Raw genomic sequence first — 18,329 nt, 5'->3', positions numbered from 1 at the left:
GTATGTGTTATCAAATGAATAGCATATAAATATTTTATATAACGTATACTATTACTGATTGACTTTTTTCAAATCACATAAAAATGCAAATACAAAATGTCTTTTACGTGTGATTTTTTATACAAGTACAGTAGAACCCCTCATATCTGATCTCAGCAAACCGACTTCTTGCGATATCAGACCTAGTGTCCGGCCGTTTACTTTTTTGACAGTTTCCTATCTGGAGCGATAAAGCTGATTGCTTTCAGACTTGAAACATAGTGTCTACCCTCTGGGAATTCCAGGAAAACTGGGAATCCCCCAGAAATGTTATATTACTATGATACTATGAAATATCTTAGACAACTCCAGGAATCAAACTAACCCTCCGCAAATCGCAAATATGATACTGATGGTACAGATGACACTGCAAGATGTGCTCACGAGTGTTGCCACAATTGTGGGAGACAGTTACAGGTGTTGCTGAGATCCCAAGATATGCAACCTTTTGGCCGTTCCGACCATGGCACGGTCCCGTCACAGAAATGGATGGACATGTTCCAACATTAGCAATACTTGAATATTGAAAAAGAGTCTACTGCAACTATAAAGACTAAAACTATCTTGGCAGATCATTCTGGCAAATTACCATCCTTCAAGTTTATTTCCTGACAATCGCCAAATCTTTGTTAATGGTTTGTAGCATTTGTTTTCGGCTAAGGGCAAAGGGGTGTGCAGCAAGTTTACTTATCTTACACTTGTGGCTGTCTGAACCAAATGGATCCAAAAGATAGAAAGTTTCCTGACTACTCTTACAACTTTCAGGACTAAATTCAACTTATAAAACTTGGCGAAATCTGTGTAAAATCAGGTCCATCTTAAAATATTCTAAATCTCTTAATGTCTGGGTTAATATAAGGTTTCTTTTCTTCTGTATTTCAATATTGTTGTTGTTATGTGTATTTGACGTAGTTCAACCTTGTTAGATCTAGTAATAAGTATGTTTCTGTAGTTCCAATAAAACCATTCCCAATTTCCACAGAGCTATCTGTAAATCCTGACAATATTTTATATATTTTAAAAATTCTAATTTTAAAAAAAATTAGCTGTAGCCAATCCTTAATTTGTACCTACAATATTTTATCACCACTCTAGATAATTTATAACCTAATCTCCATTCATGCAACTCCTGTTCGCAACCTTATATGCCATTCGTAGATGTCTGCTATTCATTCTTTACTTTTGTTGCTGAAGTACAATACACAGGTTAAGTGTAAGAAAGGGCCATGTGGCCCTAACTTTGCCTGTGTAAATAAATGATTTTTCATTTCATTTTTCATTTCATTTCATTACAATGCTCAAAGAAGAGTGTCTAAATGTAAGATTGAGAAATTGTGATTTTAAAATTCAGGACTGAAGATGTGTAATATAGAAAATACACTCTACATTTCAGTAAATGTTTGACATTACTCTCATTCAAATTTCTGTCTCTAAGCCATATCTTTATCCCTCTCTTATTGTGTAAAAACATTATTCCACTGAATTTGTCTTCTCTTATTTGAAATTGTATCTTGGTCTCTACAATAGGCTTATGTAGATAACAAGACTCCTTATTTATACAGAATGTCTCACGAGAGGTGTCTCAAATTGATTATGGAAAAATGGCTTAACGTACAAGGATGAAATAAAATTATTTCCCGCTAAATCGACCCCAAGGAATAACTTAAAAATATTTTTAACTTTTTCCCAATACAGGGTGAGTCAAAAACTGAGGGTCACTAGTTAGAATCTCGGAATTTTCAAATGTAAACATATGTCATGTTATACATCATTTTAAAGGTATTTGATGGGCAAACATTTTGGCAAAAACAGAAATAAGTTATCTTTTTCCGTTTCAAAATGGCGGCAGTTTTTTTTTAATCTATATTTTTTTAATACTCTGTGTTTCCTATACCAATGCATTTATCCCTTCTCCGGTTGAATTTTCTTACTCGTTATGAAATTAGCTTTACTTTGATATGCTACAAGTAACGTTTTTTTGAAATTATAAAAATTCCAAATAAAATTATTTTTAAAGATTTGCAAATGCTCATTTTTCAAAAATTTCAAATAGCAACATATGTCAAGTGGCACATCATTTTATAGGTTTTTTAATTCCTAACAACTTTGTAATTTACACTTACTTCGTATCTCTTTTAGTTTTTGCGTAAATAACAAAAAACCTAATTTTCCTTTATCAAATGCATGTTATTTGGGTTTAACACTAAAGGCCCAATTTGATGAAGTGTTAAACCACGTCAAACCCTGGTCTAGCCATGGGATCCCCACTGTCTGGTATCCTATCTGACATATATTTAAATCATATCGAAAATGAATACATTTTATCAAACAAAAACAAATATCATTCAAAAATAGTCCTATACAATAGATACGTCGATGACACCATTGTTTTGTTTGATGGCAATAAAAGGCAATTAGATCTACAATTAAATTATCTCAACAACATAGCTCCCAGGCTAAAGTTCACCTTGGAAACGGAAGAGAACAACGCAATTAATTTTTTGGATTTAACTATAACTAAAATTAACAATAGTTTTGATTATAAAATCTACAGGAAACCCACGTTTTCAGTCCAGACCATTCATGCAACCTCGTACCACCCACACTCTCAAAAAATTGCAGCATTCAACTCAATGGTACATAGACTTCTAACGGTCCCTCTAAGTCCCACAAATTACAACAAAGAATACAATATTATTAAACATATAGCCACATCTAACGGCTACAACAGCAGGCTAGTAGACAAACTTATAACCAAACACCACAAAGGGAAGGTCAAACAATTGGACGAGCGTAAGAAGTACGTTTGTGTTGAATTTTCCCACACATTACAAAATTGCCTGTCCAAAGAGCTTCGTAGGCAGGGAATAGAATTAACATTCAAAACCACAAATCGTACTCGCAATACCCTGTCGCAGACTGACCAAACAAGAGAGAAAATTGAAATGACAGGTGTTTATAAAATCAAATGCCAAGATTGTCCAAGCCAATACATAGGTCAAACAGGTCGTGGGTTCGTTACTCGTTACAATGAACACAGGCCCAAACCTCATTCAATCAAACAGAATTCAGCGTTCGCCCAACATTTGATTGACCTAAACCATAATATGAGTGGGATTGCTGACGGTCTAGAGGTGCTACATGTATGTAGAAAAGGTAGTAAATTAAACACGCTTGAGGAATTTGAAATATACAAATTATACAATGACAACACCGTAAGTGGACATATCCTCAATGAAAAACTACAGTTTCGTTCACACTCCATCTTCAATGTTTTAATAAACCAAAGTAACCGACCACCTGACCTTTGTCCTGCTGATAACGTGGACAACAATGAACAAGGAGTCTGACGCTGCAGTCTACTACCTGCGCCGGGACCGTCCGCGTCGTGTGATAGGCCTATCCAAATGTTCGTAATTCGTTTCGTGTTATTTATTTATTGTATGCGTGTGACAGGCACACCCTGTATTGGGAAAAAGTTAAAAATATTTTTACGTTATTCCTCGGGGTCGATTTAGTGGGAAATAATTTTATTTCATTCTTGTACGTTAAGCCGTTTTTCCGTAATCAATTTGAGACACCTCTCGTGAGACACCCTGTATAACCCAAACCTTAATAGTATATTTCATCACCAGGACGTATTGTGACTTTTTTAGATCCAAGCTCAAGCTTCAACCGAGGCGAAGTCGAGTTTGGAAAACGAGCGAGGGTTGAAAAGGCACTTTTTCCCCGTGTGATAAACTTTATTTTTTTGTCATAATGAAACTTAAATTAGCAAACTAAGCTATAAAACAAAAATACTTTTATCTAAATTACTATCAACTTCACGGAAAAAATATTCACCTAAAAAGTACTCATAATATTTGCCCCTGAATCTTACCTGCTTTTTATTTTCTCTAGACCCTGTATTTCTTACAAGTGAACTGTCTGTGATATCTACACTAACTTTCAGTAAATGACCCCCTAACCTTAGACTGTATACTGTATAGATGAACCTACCCTGTTAACAGGTTGAACAAACCGAAGGTGGACGTTGGTTGGAAGTAGAAAACAGTAATCAAGATCAGGTATTTGGCGTATCGACTTCTCTATTCAACGGTTATGGGACGCTAATGCACTTATCTTACTCTTTTATTTTGCTGTAAATACTGTTCTTCTGCTTCCACATGTCTTGAATTGTTTTCATCTTCGGTAATCGCTTTGGATGTTCGATGTTAAGTGTTAGTGTTTATTTGTATTTTCTGCAGAATTATTTTTCTAATGAATTGTGCAACTAGTCAGAAATTAAAGATGGAAATAAACTCTTGATTGTAATTTTTAATTTAGCACGATTATATAATTTTAATTTAAAATGTCTAAATATCCTTACTGGATTAGAAAACTTATTTTTTATGTTTGCTTTTAAATTCTGTTATTCTTATATCGTTATAACTTACAATGATTCGTTCTAAAATCATACAAACTTTTTTACGTTTTACCCGTGTATACTTGTAACACAGATTATTTAGTAGAGAGATACATTTCTTTTCTTAAATTTCTCTCAAAGTTGTTTTCTTGTATCCTTAACTTTGATTTTTAAATTGATTTATTTATTTTTGTTGTATAGCACTAAGGTTCGCTATGCTGTGCATGATCTTCACTGGGGGTTTTGGTTATTTTCAGATGGAGGTGGTATTCCCTGATTTAGCTGTATAACTCCTTTATAGTCACTATCATTTATTATATATTTTTTTGTTTACAGATATAAGATAAGGTGTGTTCATGTTTATTATAAAAAAAAAATAAATTTAACTTTCCTTGTAGGACCAGACTGCTCCGAATTATGAACTGTTTAATCGATATAGAAATAGACAGGTTTGTAACCGGAATCATGAGATTGCCATTAGCTTTTAAGCTGTATCATGCTTTGAATATCTCACATCTTGTGCATCATGTAAATAAATTGAAATGTTAATGAAGTTAGTGTGGTTTATATTTGGATTTGGATTTAGCAAAATTGACATAGAACGATTTTCTGGATATACGTAATAATTAACAACATTTTCATTTACATTTTTAGATTGTGTTGAAGGAAAATTTGTGGATTGCATTTTAAATGTGGTATTAATCGTCATTTACACTATCAAAAGGTCCAAATTTGTGTAAATTTTAAACTATGTATGGGTCTATATTTCTTTATGCAAAAAACTTAATAGAGAAGCTGTTAAATGTAATTCTAGTTTTTAATAAATTATCTTTTTTAGTAATCTGTTTAGTTAGAAAAAACTCATGGTAACTACCAAAAATTAAGAATATTCAAAATAACTAAGCATTAAAACATATAAACTGTATTTAATCCCAACTATTTTTAATACCAAACAAAAAAGTTAAATTTTTTTTAGATTTACACAACAACAAAATATTTAAATGTATTTCTCGTGTTGAATATTTTAATATTTATTGGATATTTTCCGAAAATTCCTTAAGCACAGCACGACCCTGATATCTCATCCTAACTACAAATTAAAAATCTTGGTTTACACTTTAAAAGTGTGTGGGTTTTAACAACTTCTAATATGAACACTAATAAAACTCATTTGACGTACGTGTATTTTTATTCTCTAGAAATCCCTCTTTGTAATTTTTTTACCAGTTGTTAACAGAAAATCTGCAATTTCAATTTTAGGTGAGCAAGTAATCAAAAATCAGGTGGGTAAATGACCTTTTTGTGTTTGAAAACCCTAGCTTTCACACAATGATCAATTTGTAGTTGATTAAAAGTTAAAATCTATCGAAGTGATAGATTATAGTGTTTGTTTGAATAGACAAGACACTACTTCTGTTTCGTCCTAAACTTGTGGCTTTCCTAGTTCAAAGCATCTTTCAAAAATAATTGCAATACAGTCCACTTTGTCATTCTTTAATTTTATTGCTCCCCAGACAAAAACAAAATCAGAAAACAAAACATTAATGGACACTCAAAATTGCACCTTATTACTTTTTTCACATTTTAATTGTTAAAAATTCTCAAAACTGTTCCCCGCATGAAAAAATGTTTAATTGTTTATTCTAAAACAGTGGCACTCTCTCGTAACTCATCTCACAAAGCCTATGTGCTTGGTAAATATGTAATTTAGTAATAACTACTTTGTGTAAAGATTACTATTAATATACCCTATACCAAATGAATATTTATGCTTAGGACAGAGCCCTATTCATCATTCGTAAGTCTCATGGGGAACACTTCACCTTTTTTAAAACTTCAATTGGTAACAACACTCAAACTAGAAAAAAATGTTGGCGTTTGGTGACAATATCATTGCAAAATGTAGTTGTTATAAATGTATTTATATACTTTTTGTATTTATCCGTAAAATATTCACCAACATGCACCATAATTAGGGCCTTTTATATATGCATTCACATGGACAATCATTTTCATTTAATACTCTCACTTTCCTGCATGTAACATTTGCACGTTTTTGTTTGAAGCTTTTGAAACCTGCAGTTTTTAAACTAATAGCATTTGTGAGTGGTAGTTATGTAGAATTATGCATTTATGACAAACTGTTTTATTGGTAAAGCGGCACTTACAGCATGATAAAATTGGCTCTAATTATTATTGGTAGTTTGTTAAGTTGTTAAGAAGCTGGTATTAAATTTAATTATTTTCACTCGATAATTTTACAAACAAATTGTCATGTGTAATGCAATTGTTTTACCTTGTGTAAGTTACTGTTGTGAATAATAAAATGTCTTATTACATGACATTGTAGTTGAGACAAAGAAATACATTTAAAGTATTGATATTTAAAACAAAATATAAAAGATCTATTTCTTTATTATGAAATAGTGGCATTACCTAGATGTAATTTATTTGGTTTTCAGTGCTATTTCCTTCCTTAGCGTGTTTTGTGTTACATTGCTTAGCTTAAATATGATTTCTTAACAATCGAATGAAAGTCTGTTAAAAATGTTGATGCCAAGATTTAAAAACTATCAACTACATTATGATACTAAATATCATAAATATGGCTATAAAGAAATAAGCAGGACTAAAAATGGTCAATCTTTAATTAACAAAATTAACTGATGACTCAACACTACTCAATGGGCAAACTTTTGGCCACCTCAAGTATAGTTGGAATAATTTTTGCCCTCTACTTTTGGTTACTTCTTTAATTGTTGACACTCACAATTATTCTTATACATTTTCTCTGGTGATTTGGTCCTTTTATTTTTTCTTTGAATGTCTAAGAGATCTTCTTAATGTACCAAAATATCGCTTCTCACCTAACCTCCACCTCAAACATAGACTTTTTGTTGTGAATCCACATATCGTGTTTCAAAGTAGTTTTTTATATATATATAAGGTAGGCGGTCTCTTTTAACCTTGCATTTGCCTGTCCACATAGGCAATTAACCTGTGCGTGGAACATATCCAGCAAAGCAAGGGGTGAGTCGGTACAGCACAACTATTTCTTATTTCTCTTTTCACTATATTCTTGCTGTTAGATTTCCTCTGTTTTTTCCCAAAAACTTACCTTTGTGGTTGATATTTTTCTGATGTCCTAAATAATGGATATAGAATCTACAGTTTTGAACTGTTCAAGAAATTAACATTTTCAATTTTCCAAGGAATTGCAAAGATTTGCTAACTTTTTTGAGGAAAAAAAAACGCGTTAAACCATACCGACTAAGTAACATAAATAATGATATCATCTTATTTAACAAGGATCGATTCACCTAAAAAGAAGTTCACTTTACGTTATTAACTTAAAAATTGTAAAGCTTTTCTTGTTGTATGGTCTGTTATCTTTTCAGCAAGGTTTGAGAGAAACTATGGGGCCAGGAGCTCATGGACAACACACACACACACTTCAACCCTCCGAAGCTCAAGCTGAAGGTACGTACCTTACACTCTAGGTCTATACTTTCACGAGGCCATCAAAATCCATAAAAGTGTTAAATTTTGTAGCCATTCCACTAGAAATGTATTTATTTGCAGTAGACACATTTCTAGTAAACTTTTTTATATAATATAATAATACGTTACGTACCTTTGTCCGTCTTCAGTCTTATAAACTGTAGAGTTGTCTGGGGATTTCTAGTTTCGGGTGACACTTTACATACTACATATTCATATTACCTATTACATATTCATACATTTTAGTCTTGGTAGCAAGAATGTTTGTCAAACTTTTTCCTTTCCTTCTTTTATATTTACTTTTTTAAATATAATCTCATAACAACATGTTAAACATAGTACAGCAGTTTTGCAAACATAATTAAAATAAATGGGTTTTTTTTACTTATTGAAAGCTGTGGTATTGTTTGTCCAAGTGAATTATACTAGTTTTAATATGTATGAAAATGAGATTACACCAACAGGAGTATACTAAAATGATTAAATTGGCTGCACATTTTACACTTACCAACATAGTCTGCCCAACAAAAATGACTGAAAATCAAGGTAGATTACTGACTAGAAATGTGTCTATTATAGCCCATCGTGAATATGACTTGTTATAAAAGCATTTGGGTGTTTCGATGTTCTCCCCACCTAACATCCAATCATTAGTTTCATAGACCAAATGGTTCTCCAAGATTAATCGCAGGGTCTGGTTTTGGGACTAATATTTTCATTACATTAACAACGAAGGTTCAACTCAAATCAAGACTTAATAACAAAATTCATATGTCATCAACTTACTTATCATCTTTCATTGATTAACAGCCGATGTCATCAATTCAGAGCTAAAAATCGCATGACAGTCATGATTTAACACTCCCCGATTCCCCGTAAACCGTTTCGTGGTGGGGAGAGTAACGAAAGGCTGCAACGTTGAATTGAATGTTTTCTCTCCTAATGACGGGTTTGATTTTGCAGTGGAGAGAGGTAGAAGTAGGAAAAAAAGAGACTTTTTTGGTACTATAAGAAAAAGACTGAGTAGATCTAAAATGCGCTCAAAATCGATGGAGCAGGGAGAATACGATGAGTCGTTAGAATCCAACCCGTTGAATCGGTCGATCTCTGCTGATAGAGCTCGAGATCCATCAGCGCACTCGACTGGTGAGTTTGCTAGCGAACTTAGCGAATTTTGCTTGCACTTGACAACTAACATTGAGTGTTGAAATCCTTTGTTTGGTATTTAGTTGCTTTTAGTTATTTAATATCTGTGTTTCAGACCTGCTTTCTTGAATTTTGATCGCTAAATTTGGTTTATTTTGGCATTCCTAATTTTCTCAAAAATATTTCTAATTTTAGTGTTTTTAATTAAAAATTAAGTGAACAGACTTTCCGGGGTATAAAGAATGATAGTTTAACATTTGAACAAATAGCAGATAAATATAAGAAAAGTTGTTACAAACTGAATATTTCTTAGCCTTATTTATTTTTTTCACTTTATATCTTTATCCGTGCGTTTGTTGATTTAACTTAAAGTAAATAATGGATTAAAATACTGGTTGGCTACAGGTTTAAAATTTGTTAAAAATTTGGATTGCTGTCTTTTGATTCTTTACTAATGTGTTACGATTTTATTTTGATTCCTACCAATGGCCTCTAGGTTAAGCTTTGGATTTAAAAATTATTTTTCTGTTAATATTTTACCATCAACTATAAATCAAAGCTGTTCTTGTGAGTTTGTTATCATATTTAATGAAAAACATTTTAGCTATGAGAAAAAACTCAATAATTATATCTCTTGATCGTTCTGTGTTGTGATAAGTATCATAACAAGTTGAAAATGTCCCCAAAACTCAGCATTCATCTCATAGAAATAAGAACAAAACAAAAAAGTGTTGTTTATTATCATTTTATCTGCATTGATCCATTTTTAACAATGTTCAAGGCTGTTGAAGGTTTTTTTATTCAAGGGAATCTACAGGTTTTTTCTGTTGTAAAATAAGCCAAAGTATAAAATAATAAACTAAACTAGAGAGAATTTACTGCAAGAATTTTAGCAAAAAAAACAGTATTTTTATAGTGTAGATATTTGAAATTTCACTAGTACAGTGTGATCATTTTACTTTTTAGATTCCCAAAAATACATTTTGAAGCAATTGCATTTAGTGAGTTTTGTTATATGAATGCAAAAGATTAATGTTAAGGTGAAATAGATTTCATCTAATAAATTTCACTAGATGATATGATTTATTTTGTTCATAACCAAAACCATCCAGCTTTAAGTCTGTGTAGGTCCAATAGTATGTACAGTTGTCACCAATAGACATTAGACATTTGCAACCTTAATAGTTTATATAAATAGTTTGTTTCATGCATTTGACTGTAGATTTGTACTAGTTACTAATGTAGTTTTGTTTGTTTTATTCTCACGCTGCTCCTTGCTCTAATCTCAACGCTTTTATTTGGTAAGTATTTTGCAATAATCCTTTATGTTGGTTTATTATTAAGATTCACCTTGTTTTATATTAGTGTATCTTCTTGTTTGATTCACCCTCATTGATTTTATACATATCTTTTGTATATAATTGAGCTTGTTTTATATTTTATACAATTTCCTTTGGTTTTTGATTTTTGGTTTTTTTATGATGACTTAAAAATCACTTAAGTATTATTAACATAATAACACTTTCTCGTTTTATACTTCAAAGCATTAGGAACAAATAGCCAACAAAATATATAACCAATTTTTTGGCTGTTGCAGTATGCATAGCACCATGAACTTCTTCAGAAATATAATTCTTGTATATAATTAAAAGGTAAAAAAATTCTTGTTATTCCAAACATATTTTATTCATAAATTGCATACAAGTATTTTGAACTTTTTTATTAACGGTCAGTGATTATTATTATCTTGACTTTAACTGTTTCTGTAGTGTATCACATTAAAACAGTGGTGTTTTAACATCCTTGTTGAAAGTGTAAATGTCACAGAGTTCATCCAACAGTTTGGTCCATTCAATTCACCCTAGTGATGTACAAGTTGTGTTTTATGATTCTTGTTCTTACCATTTTATGATCATACTTATCAGTACCCTAGTGATTTACAAGCTGTGTTTTATCGTTCTTGTTCTTACCATTTTAGGTTCAGTACCCTAGTGATGTACAAGTTGTGTTTTATCACTCATTTTTCTTATCATTTTAGGTTCATACTTATCAGTACCCTAGTGATGTACAAGTTGTGTTTTATCACTCATTTTTCTTATCATTTTAGGTTCATACTTATCAGTACCCTAGTGATGTACAAGTTGTGTTTTATCACTCATTTTTCTTATCATTTTAGGTTCATACTTATCAGTACCCTAGTGATGTACAAGTTGTGATTTATCACTCATTTTTCTTATTATTTTAGGTTCATACTTATCAGTACCCTAGTGATGTACAAGTTGTGTTTTATCACTCATTTTTCTTATCATTTTAGGTTCATACTTATCAGTACCCTAGTGATGTACAAGTTGTGTTTTATCACTCATTTTTCTTATCATTTTAGGTTAATACTTATCAGTACCCTAGTGATGTACAAGTTGTGTTTTATCACTCATTTTTCTTATCATTTTAGGTTTATACTTATCAGTACCCTAGTGATGTACAAGTTGTGTTTTATCACTAATTTTTCTCATCATTATAGGTTCATACTTATCAGTACCCTAGTCAAGTACAAGTTGTGTTTTATCTCCTCTTTTTCTTATCATTTTATGTACATACTTATTAGCACGCTAGTGAAGTACTAGATATGTGTTATCACTCTTTTTCATCATTATAGGTTCATACTTATCAGTACCCTAGTGATTTACAAGCTGTGTTTTATCATTCTTGTTCTTACCATTTTAGGTTCATACTTATCAGTACCCTAGTGATGTACAAGTGGTGTTTTATCACTAATTTTTCTTATCATTTTAGGTTCATACTTATCAGTACCCTAGTGATGTACAAGTTGTGTTTTATCACTCATTTTTCTTATCATTTTAGGTTCATACTTATCAGTACCCTAGTGAAGTAAATGTTGTGTGTTATCACTCTTTTTCTCATCGTTTTAGGTTCATACTTATCAGTACCGCCCAGGGAAGGATCAGCGAGGTCTTCGTTGAGTGAAGCGTCCGGAATAAGTGGAGCCTCAAACAGGACTTACATCAATGAGGCTTCCACCCTCGTTTTGGAAACCATCGAGAATGGAGTCAAAAAGTAATTACATCAACTTAATGTTTTAAGAACTTAGTAAAAAAACTGCACTAAATTTAATCTATTTGAAACTGAGGAAAAGAGGCTCTAAAATGAATCTTCTACTCACATTTTGTTTTAAACTCAATTTATCGTATTAATATGTTTTTCACCCGAACATTTGTGATAAGCTTGAATAAAATTAAGACAATATGATCGTTATTTTTATTTACTTGCACAAGTGCTAAGACTTAAATGATTGTATTCAATATTTACAGGTTGCTTGCAAATATCTAGATTTTAATTAGAGAAAACTTGTTTATCAATATGTAAAATTGAACTTACAATTTGTTTATCTCCTTATATAGCGTTATTAGGCACCCAAAAACATTTATGACTAATAACAGATGAATTTATCTAAGTAGATGGAAGCCTATTCGTTTCCCAAAAATAGATGGATTTTATTACGGGATTCTTTAAAAGGTTGGAATAGCTTCTTAATATCTATCCCAATTGCAAAAATATAATAAAACCATCCTCGGTAGCTTAAATCTTCTCTTAACTGTTTTTTTTTGTTTTTTTAAGCAAAGTTCATCTATAAATTTTTTTTTTATCACTGAAGGCAGTTAGTTTTGTTACAGTCTTTGAATTTAAAATGGGACAGACTGATTACTTGTTCATGTACAGTATCTTAAACTAAATATTGTGTTATCAAGATTGTTTCTCTAATTTAGAACAAATTTTCTGTTTCAGATACTATTTAGTTCCCTTGTCAATTGCACAGAAGAGCAAGTGGAAAAAGAAAGGAACAAAACTTCACATATTTAATGACCACACATTTGTTGCAAAACATTTGCCTGGGTAAGTTTCTTATGTTCACTTGTAAATACTAAACTGTTGTGATTGTTTAGCTAAGGTGATGTCACTTATATATGGCAGAAATTTTATTAAACTATTTTTTTAATTAGACATGTTAATTGAGTATGTATTTGAATACCAAATAAAGATTTCTATTGTGTTATTGTATAAAATTTTAATTGTTGAAACAAAGTTTTTTTCTGATATTAACCGATTTCTAAATTTAAGGTAATTAGTAAAAGAAGTTGTTATTTGGAAAATCTCAAGACAATTCTTAAAATGTTAATAGAGAATTATAATTCATTAAAAAAATATTAGTAGACTACTTTGTCTAAAAATTATACTTTTTAGCTTAGTTTGGTAATCCACAGCATAACACAGCATGGATATGTATTTTGTCATTAACACACTATTTTACCACACGTTTATTAAGTATATTTTTATGTTGGAATCAGTCAATATTTAGTACTACGTAATTAGAATTTCACACAAACAGAATTAATGGATGTGAACGTAGCTGCTCATTGAAATAGAATGTATGAAATTTTTACAGTTATTTTTCTCTGTAAAAGAAAGTCATTTATTTCATTCACAACTACTTGATTTGATTTCTGTAATGTTTGTGTCACAAATAGATCGATAAGTTGTGGTAAGTTAGGCATTAAAGTAGTTTTGCCGCTCTTTGTTATAACTCGCCATTCAACCACTAAGGTAAGTTTTGTGCAGTTATGAGAATAATTTTCACTCGGAGTTTTATTCAGTCCGAGCCGCTTGCTTTTATCACTAAAACTGGATTTGTATTGTGCTTTTATTGTTTTACTGAGTATCTGTACATAAGGGCTTCACTAGTTTAGTTTTGTTGTGCAATTTCACAGTGTTCAAAACTTTGTTATGGGACATTTGTTTGCAACAATCGATTTGCAAAATAAAACTTTCCCGAGTTGCGCAATGGGACGTATTTGATTGATTGATTTGGCAATATATTAAATATTTACTCAAAGAGGCGGAGAAACCCTCACTTAAAAAGCAAAGAATATATGAAAACTATAAATCCCATCCTAGATTTTATCAAAGATTTTATAAAAGACCTACCGTCATTAAAGTTGCAGAATATATTTCCTAATTGTTTTGTATTTATGATGTTGATGTTATTCTCAACATTTTTATGTTGCTATCTTAAAACAAATTATTTTAACAACTATTTTTACATTATATTATTGCCAAACTTCCATGTTCATTTGTCAAAAAAGGGACACTGTCATAGTAACCATAAATATTGTATTGGTAATTGGTAACTATGGATAGATTGCAAGTTTAGGTAATTCCTTAATCTGCAATAAGTACTGTAGTATGATTCTATGTCGGAGAACTTTTAGACCAAAATAGCATTTATTTTTTTCAAAAAAATATTTTTTAGACTTTATAGATTACTGTATAAAAACTAAGTACAGTATACCTTGCATACTCTACATAGTATTTTAAATTGTAGTAAATAACTTTAGCGGAGTTTATTCAAAAACTTATAAAAATTGAAACCAAATAACTTTTTACCCAAGAAAACTAAATTAATTTGATTGATTTGTGTTTAAGGGGGACCCAGTGCCAAGTGTGCCGGAAAAACCTACCCCGCCGCCTAGGAAAGCAAGGGTACGAGTGCCGGGACTGCCTGTTGAAGTGTCACAAACACTGCCACATCAGGGCAGACAACACATGTCCTAGCTCCAACATACAGAGTATAGAACTGTGAGTATTACCATTGCACTATGTGTAAATGTCAGAAAGGGGTTTGATTACAAATTTACAAGGGGTGTCCTCAAGTTAAGGTGTCCATTGTGATCCCGTCTCAGCCAAGCAAGGTCTTTCAAATGAGAGACCAACCAATAGATGTCATAAACTAAATATCGTTCGTTTGTGTTTTAGTGTTCTTTATTCATACACACTATTCTAGCCAGTTCCTAGCCCTGTGGGACAGACAGTTAGTCTCGTTATAGTATCCAAAAATGTTATAAAATAAATTGTTATGAATTACGTTCTATGATTCGGTTTCTGTAGGTTTGCGTACAGAGACACAGAGGATACATTCAATGGTACACTTAAGTGTGTCTAGCACCATTCGCTGGTGTCTAGAGCACATTCTATTCACTGTCTCCTTTCGCTCTCCTTTCCCCCCTTGCCATCTTGTACTACAACACTCATGCGGTAGGAATACCCCGTGTGCTACTACTGCTGTACAAATATGCTGTGTGGCCATCGTCGTTAGGGATCTTCCTTGTTTGATACTAGCACACAGTTGTCCCATAAACTTGTACCCTCTGTATCTTACTTCTCTGCGGTTTCTGGTAGGAAGGGATCTATCTCTCTCTGTTGATTACTGTTGCCAGATGAGTAGCAGAATAGTGTTTGATATAGAAAATATGCTTAAGTGGCCTAGTAAGGTCACAGAATGCAGTACACAGTGGCCATAGCTTTGCTTGTTAAAATAAACAACTTTTCATTTCCATTTTATTTTTTATTTACACATTTTACAATGGTTGCGACAGGGGATTCATTAGTTTTCATGAATACAGTGATTGAATTTGAGGAAACTTTGCTTGCTGATCAGCATATTTCGTACTTCCAGGGTTGATAGTAGTCTTTGATAGTCTTATAGAGACGTTCCCTATTTGTTTTACGATCTTTATTGTTCAGTCACACCTATCAAGACTCTTGGAGGTATTTGGTCCCTGAGGTCCCGGATTCCAAAATCACCAATGGATTTTATCCAAGCAATAATGCCTCAACCCCTAGGTCTAGCCTGAAGTGTGAAAACAATCCCGGGCTCATGCCTAGTGTCCTAGGGCAAATAAAAAGAAAAAAAATGTTCAGTCACACCATGATTTTAGGAAAATTTTTCTCTAACTTTGGTCACTGCTCCAAGCGAGACTGACAGCAATTAGCCTACACTATTAAATGTTATAAACCACCTCCAAACTCACTCCACCCGTTTGCACACATTTCCTACGTCCAAACACTTTTCATCATATCCGTGGCTATTGACTCCTAGGGGGGTTAAGACCTTAGAAATCTAAGCATAGTATGCAATTCATTCACTTCATTAATTTCATTCATTTTTTCATTCATTTCATTTCATGACGTTTCAAATACTGAGGTGAGACTAATAGTCCCACAGGGGTGTGTACAGGCTACAAAAATAGTGGATGAAGTAAGGCCCCTATTACACGAGGTAGCCTGGCGACGTCGCCAGCGGCAGTAGCTGGCGACGCACTGGCCACCAAACCTATAACCAGTTGAGTAGCCAGAATTTTACCGCCGTGGCGCCGTTGTTGTGAGTGCTTGTCTTGCACTTGTACTTGTTATGAGCGGTGTTTACAGTGAATAATGAGTGATTATAAGTATCTTCTCCTTCTGTTACTTCTGAAGAAAAGGAGGCAAAGGAAGAGAAAAATGTACGTTCATCCAATGCTTAGTGCAAGAGAATCAAAAGGGTTATATTACACCCTTTTTGATGAGCTCTGTGCGGACAATACAACATTTTTCAATTAATCGTATGTCACAATCCAGTTTCTTCAAGTTGTTAGGTCTCATAAAGGATGATATAACTGGAACTGATACTGCAATGAGAAGATGTATTACACCCGAGGCGATGTACTACACCCTAAGATGTATTACACCTCAATTTCACATGTTTGTTGCTATACTCCTCTACAGCACAGTTCCAAATATAAGGGTGTTTTTCGATTTCACTAATAAAGTCTTCAGTGTTCAACTTTGTGTCGGCCATCTTCTGACACTTTTTCATGAGCTCTTCTTGCTTTTTATTTGCTTCTTTCTTTTGTTCGCCTTTCGGAAGTTCTTCTTTTTTCTTCATATCTTTGCGTATCCCTTCGACTGAATCAGAAGTAGACATTTTATCAACTGAAGTGAACAATTCACCCACTCACAACACAACAGTGTGCAAGTACCGGTACCCCCGTGATATGAACTGACCGAGTGGCAACCTAGTGTAATAAGCTTCATATGCTACAACGCAGCGTCGCCAATATGGGTAGCCAGTGGCTACCGCAGTGGCGACGGGGCTCGGTAGCCAGTCGGTCGCCAAAGTGTGGCTGCGTCGCTGGCTACCCTCGTGTAATAACATCCATAAGAATCAATGACCCCTGACAAGCTGAGTAGCCAGTTTGGTCGCTGGCGACGTCGCCAGGCTACCTCGTGTAATAGGGGCCTAAGGAACACAACGTTGGTCTCAGAGTTGAGCTTGCTTGCTTGGCTATGACATGAACTCGATGTAGGCCGTAATTTACAGGCAACCATTGTGCAATAAAAAAAAATTATATCAAATAGTCCTAAATGATATCAAATTTTCCTGAATGGTAGTTCAGGTACTTCTTCAAAATGGTAGTTTAAAAAACGCCTACTTTTTCAGTTAAAATAATGGTAGGAATACAAGGCCATGTCCACACAAAGAGATCTACAACAGTAGTTTTCTATGATATTTTATTTTGCTTTCATCTTAAAATCTACAACTGTATAAGAAAAATTGATAACTTAAAACTATCATTGGTGGTTTATTTAACTTAATCAATATTAAGGCACGAGACCCATGTCTGCCGTCTGTTCCACTGTTGGCTAAGACAGACAAACTACTCACATTACGACGGTCAGTTCCCGTTGCCTTGTTAATTTTCCAATTCATCTGGGTAAACCGAAATGGTTCCATAAAATAATACAGGGCTCTAAAATGCTTTAGTTAACTTCAGTTGTTTTGTTTAAAATGTTTTTTTAACCCATTGTAACATTGTTTCAGCTTAAATAAAACACTGGATTATATAGACATTGCCTTAAATTCATTTTTTCTACACACCGTGGGAATACATTGGCTATTTTTAGAATATGATGTGTTAACTGAAAAATTTGTCATCCGAAACGGCTCTCCCTCCTTTATTTCGGTTAACCGGGATTCTATTGTAAATGTTTATGATGGGTTTTGCTGTAGAACTCATTTTTGAGGATATCAGTCTTTAAATGGTTGGTTGATATAGCAAACTTCATATAGAACATTGAAAAGTTGATAAATTGGTTAAGTATGTTAATTTGATATAATATAACAATGTTTGAAATAGGTCTAGTTTTTTTTTAGAAATACTGAAGTATCTCATGTATACAGTAGAACCCCTCATATCCGGCCTTGGTTTTACCGGTCCTCTGTTTATCCGGCCCCTTCCAGGAAGCCAATATCAAAATTTTTTTCTCACACCTTACAGACGTTTAGATACAAGCACTAGTCTTTGTGACTGCTCACGTCATAAAATAAATTGTTCTCATTATTTAT

General features: G+C 32.9%; 1 protein-coding gene across 14 annotated transcripts in view; it reads left to right on the top strand.

Annotated features, from left to right (window-relative positions):
• The window catches only part of LOC129001748 (uncharacterized), a 55,659-nt gene that overhangs the window by 31,908 nt on the left and 5,422 nt on the right, over window positions 1-18,329 (top strand). For 2 of the 14 annotated variants that reach the window (XR_008491489.1, XM_054429171.1), the window contains exons 11-16: window positions 4,050-4,106; window positions 7,843-7,924; window positions 8,909-9,091; window positions 12,022-12,166; window positions 12,896-13,003; window positions 14,591-14,743. Coding sequence is in view for 13 of the 14 variants with exons in the window: in XM_054429171.1 (XP_054285146.1) it covers window positions 4,050-4,106; window positions 7,843-7,924; window positions 8,909-9,091; window positions 12,022-12,166; window positions 12,896-13,003; window positions 14,591-14,743 (728 nt within the window). In the remaining variant the exon portion in view is untranslated. Of the gene's footprint in view, window positions 1-4,049; window positions 4,107-4,842; window positions 4,894-7,842; window positions 7,925-8,908; window positions 9,092-12,021; window positions 12,167-12,895; window positions 13,004-14,590; window positions 14,744-18,329 lie in introns of all 14 variants that reach the window. The other 12 variants (XM_054429174.1, XM_054429172.1, XM_054429175.1 and 9 more) reach the window with 9 other exon arrangements.

This window comes from Macrosteles quadrilineatus, unplaced genomic scaffold (assembly GCF_028750875.1).
Source record: "Macrosteles quadrilineatus isolate MER2022 unplaced genomic scaffold, UCM_ALF_1.0 Scaffold_8__2_contigs__length_117827958, whole genome shotgun sequence".
Taxonomy (NCBI): domain Eukaryota; kingdom Metazoa; phylum Arthropoda; class Insecta; order Hemiptera; family Cicadellidae; genus Macrosteles; species Macrosteles quadrilineatus.
Note: the sequence above shows the minus strand (reverse complement) of the source record. Positions and strands in the feature narration are given on the sequence as shown.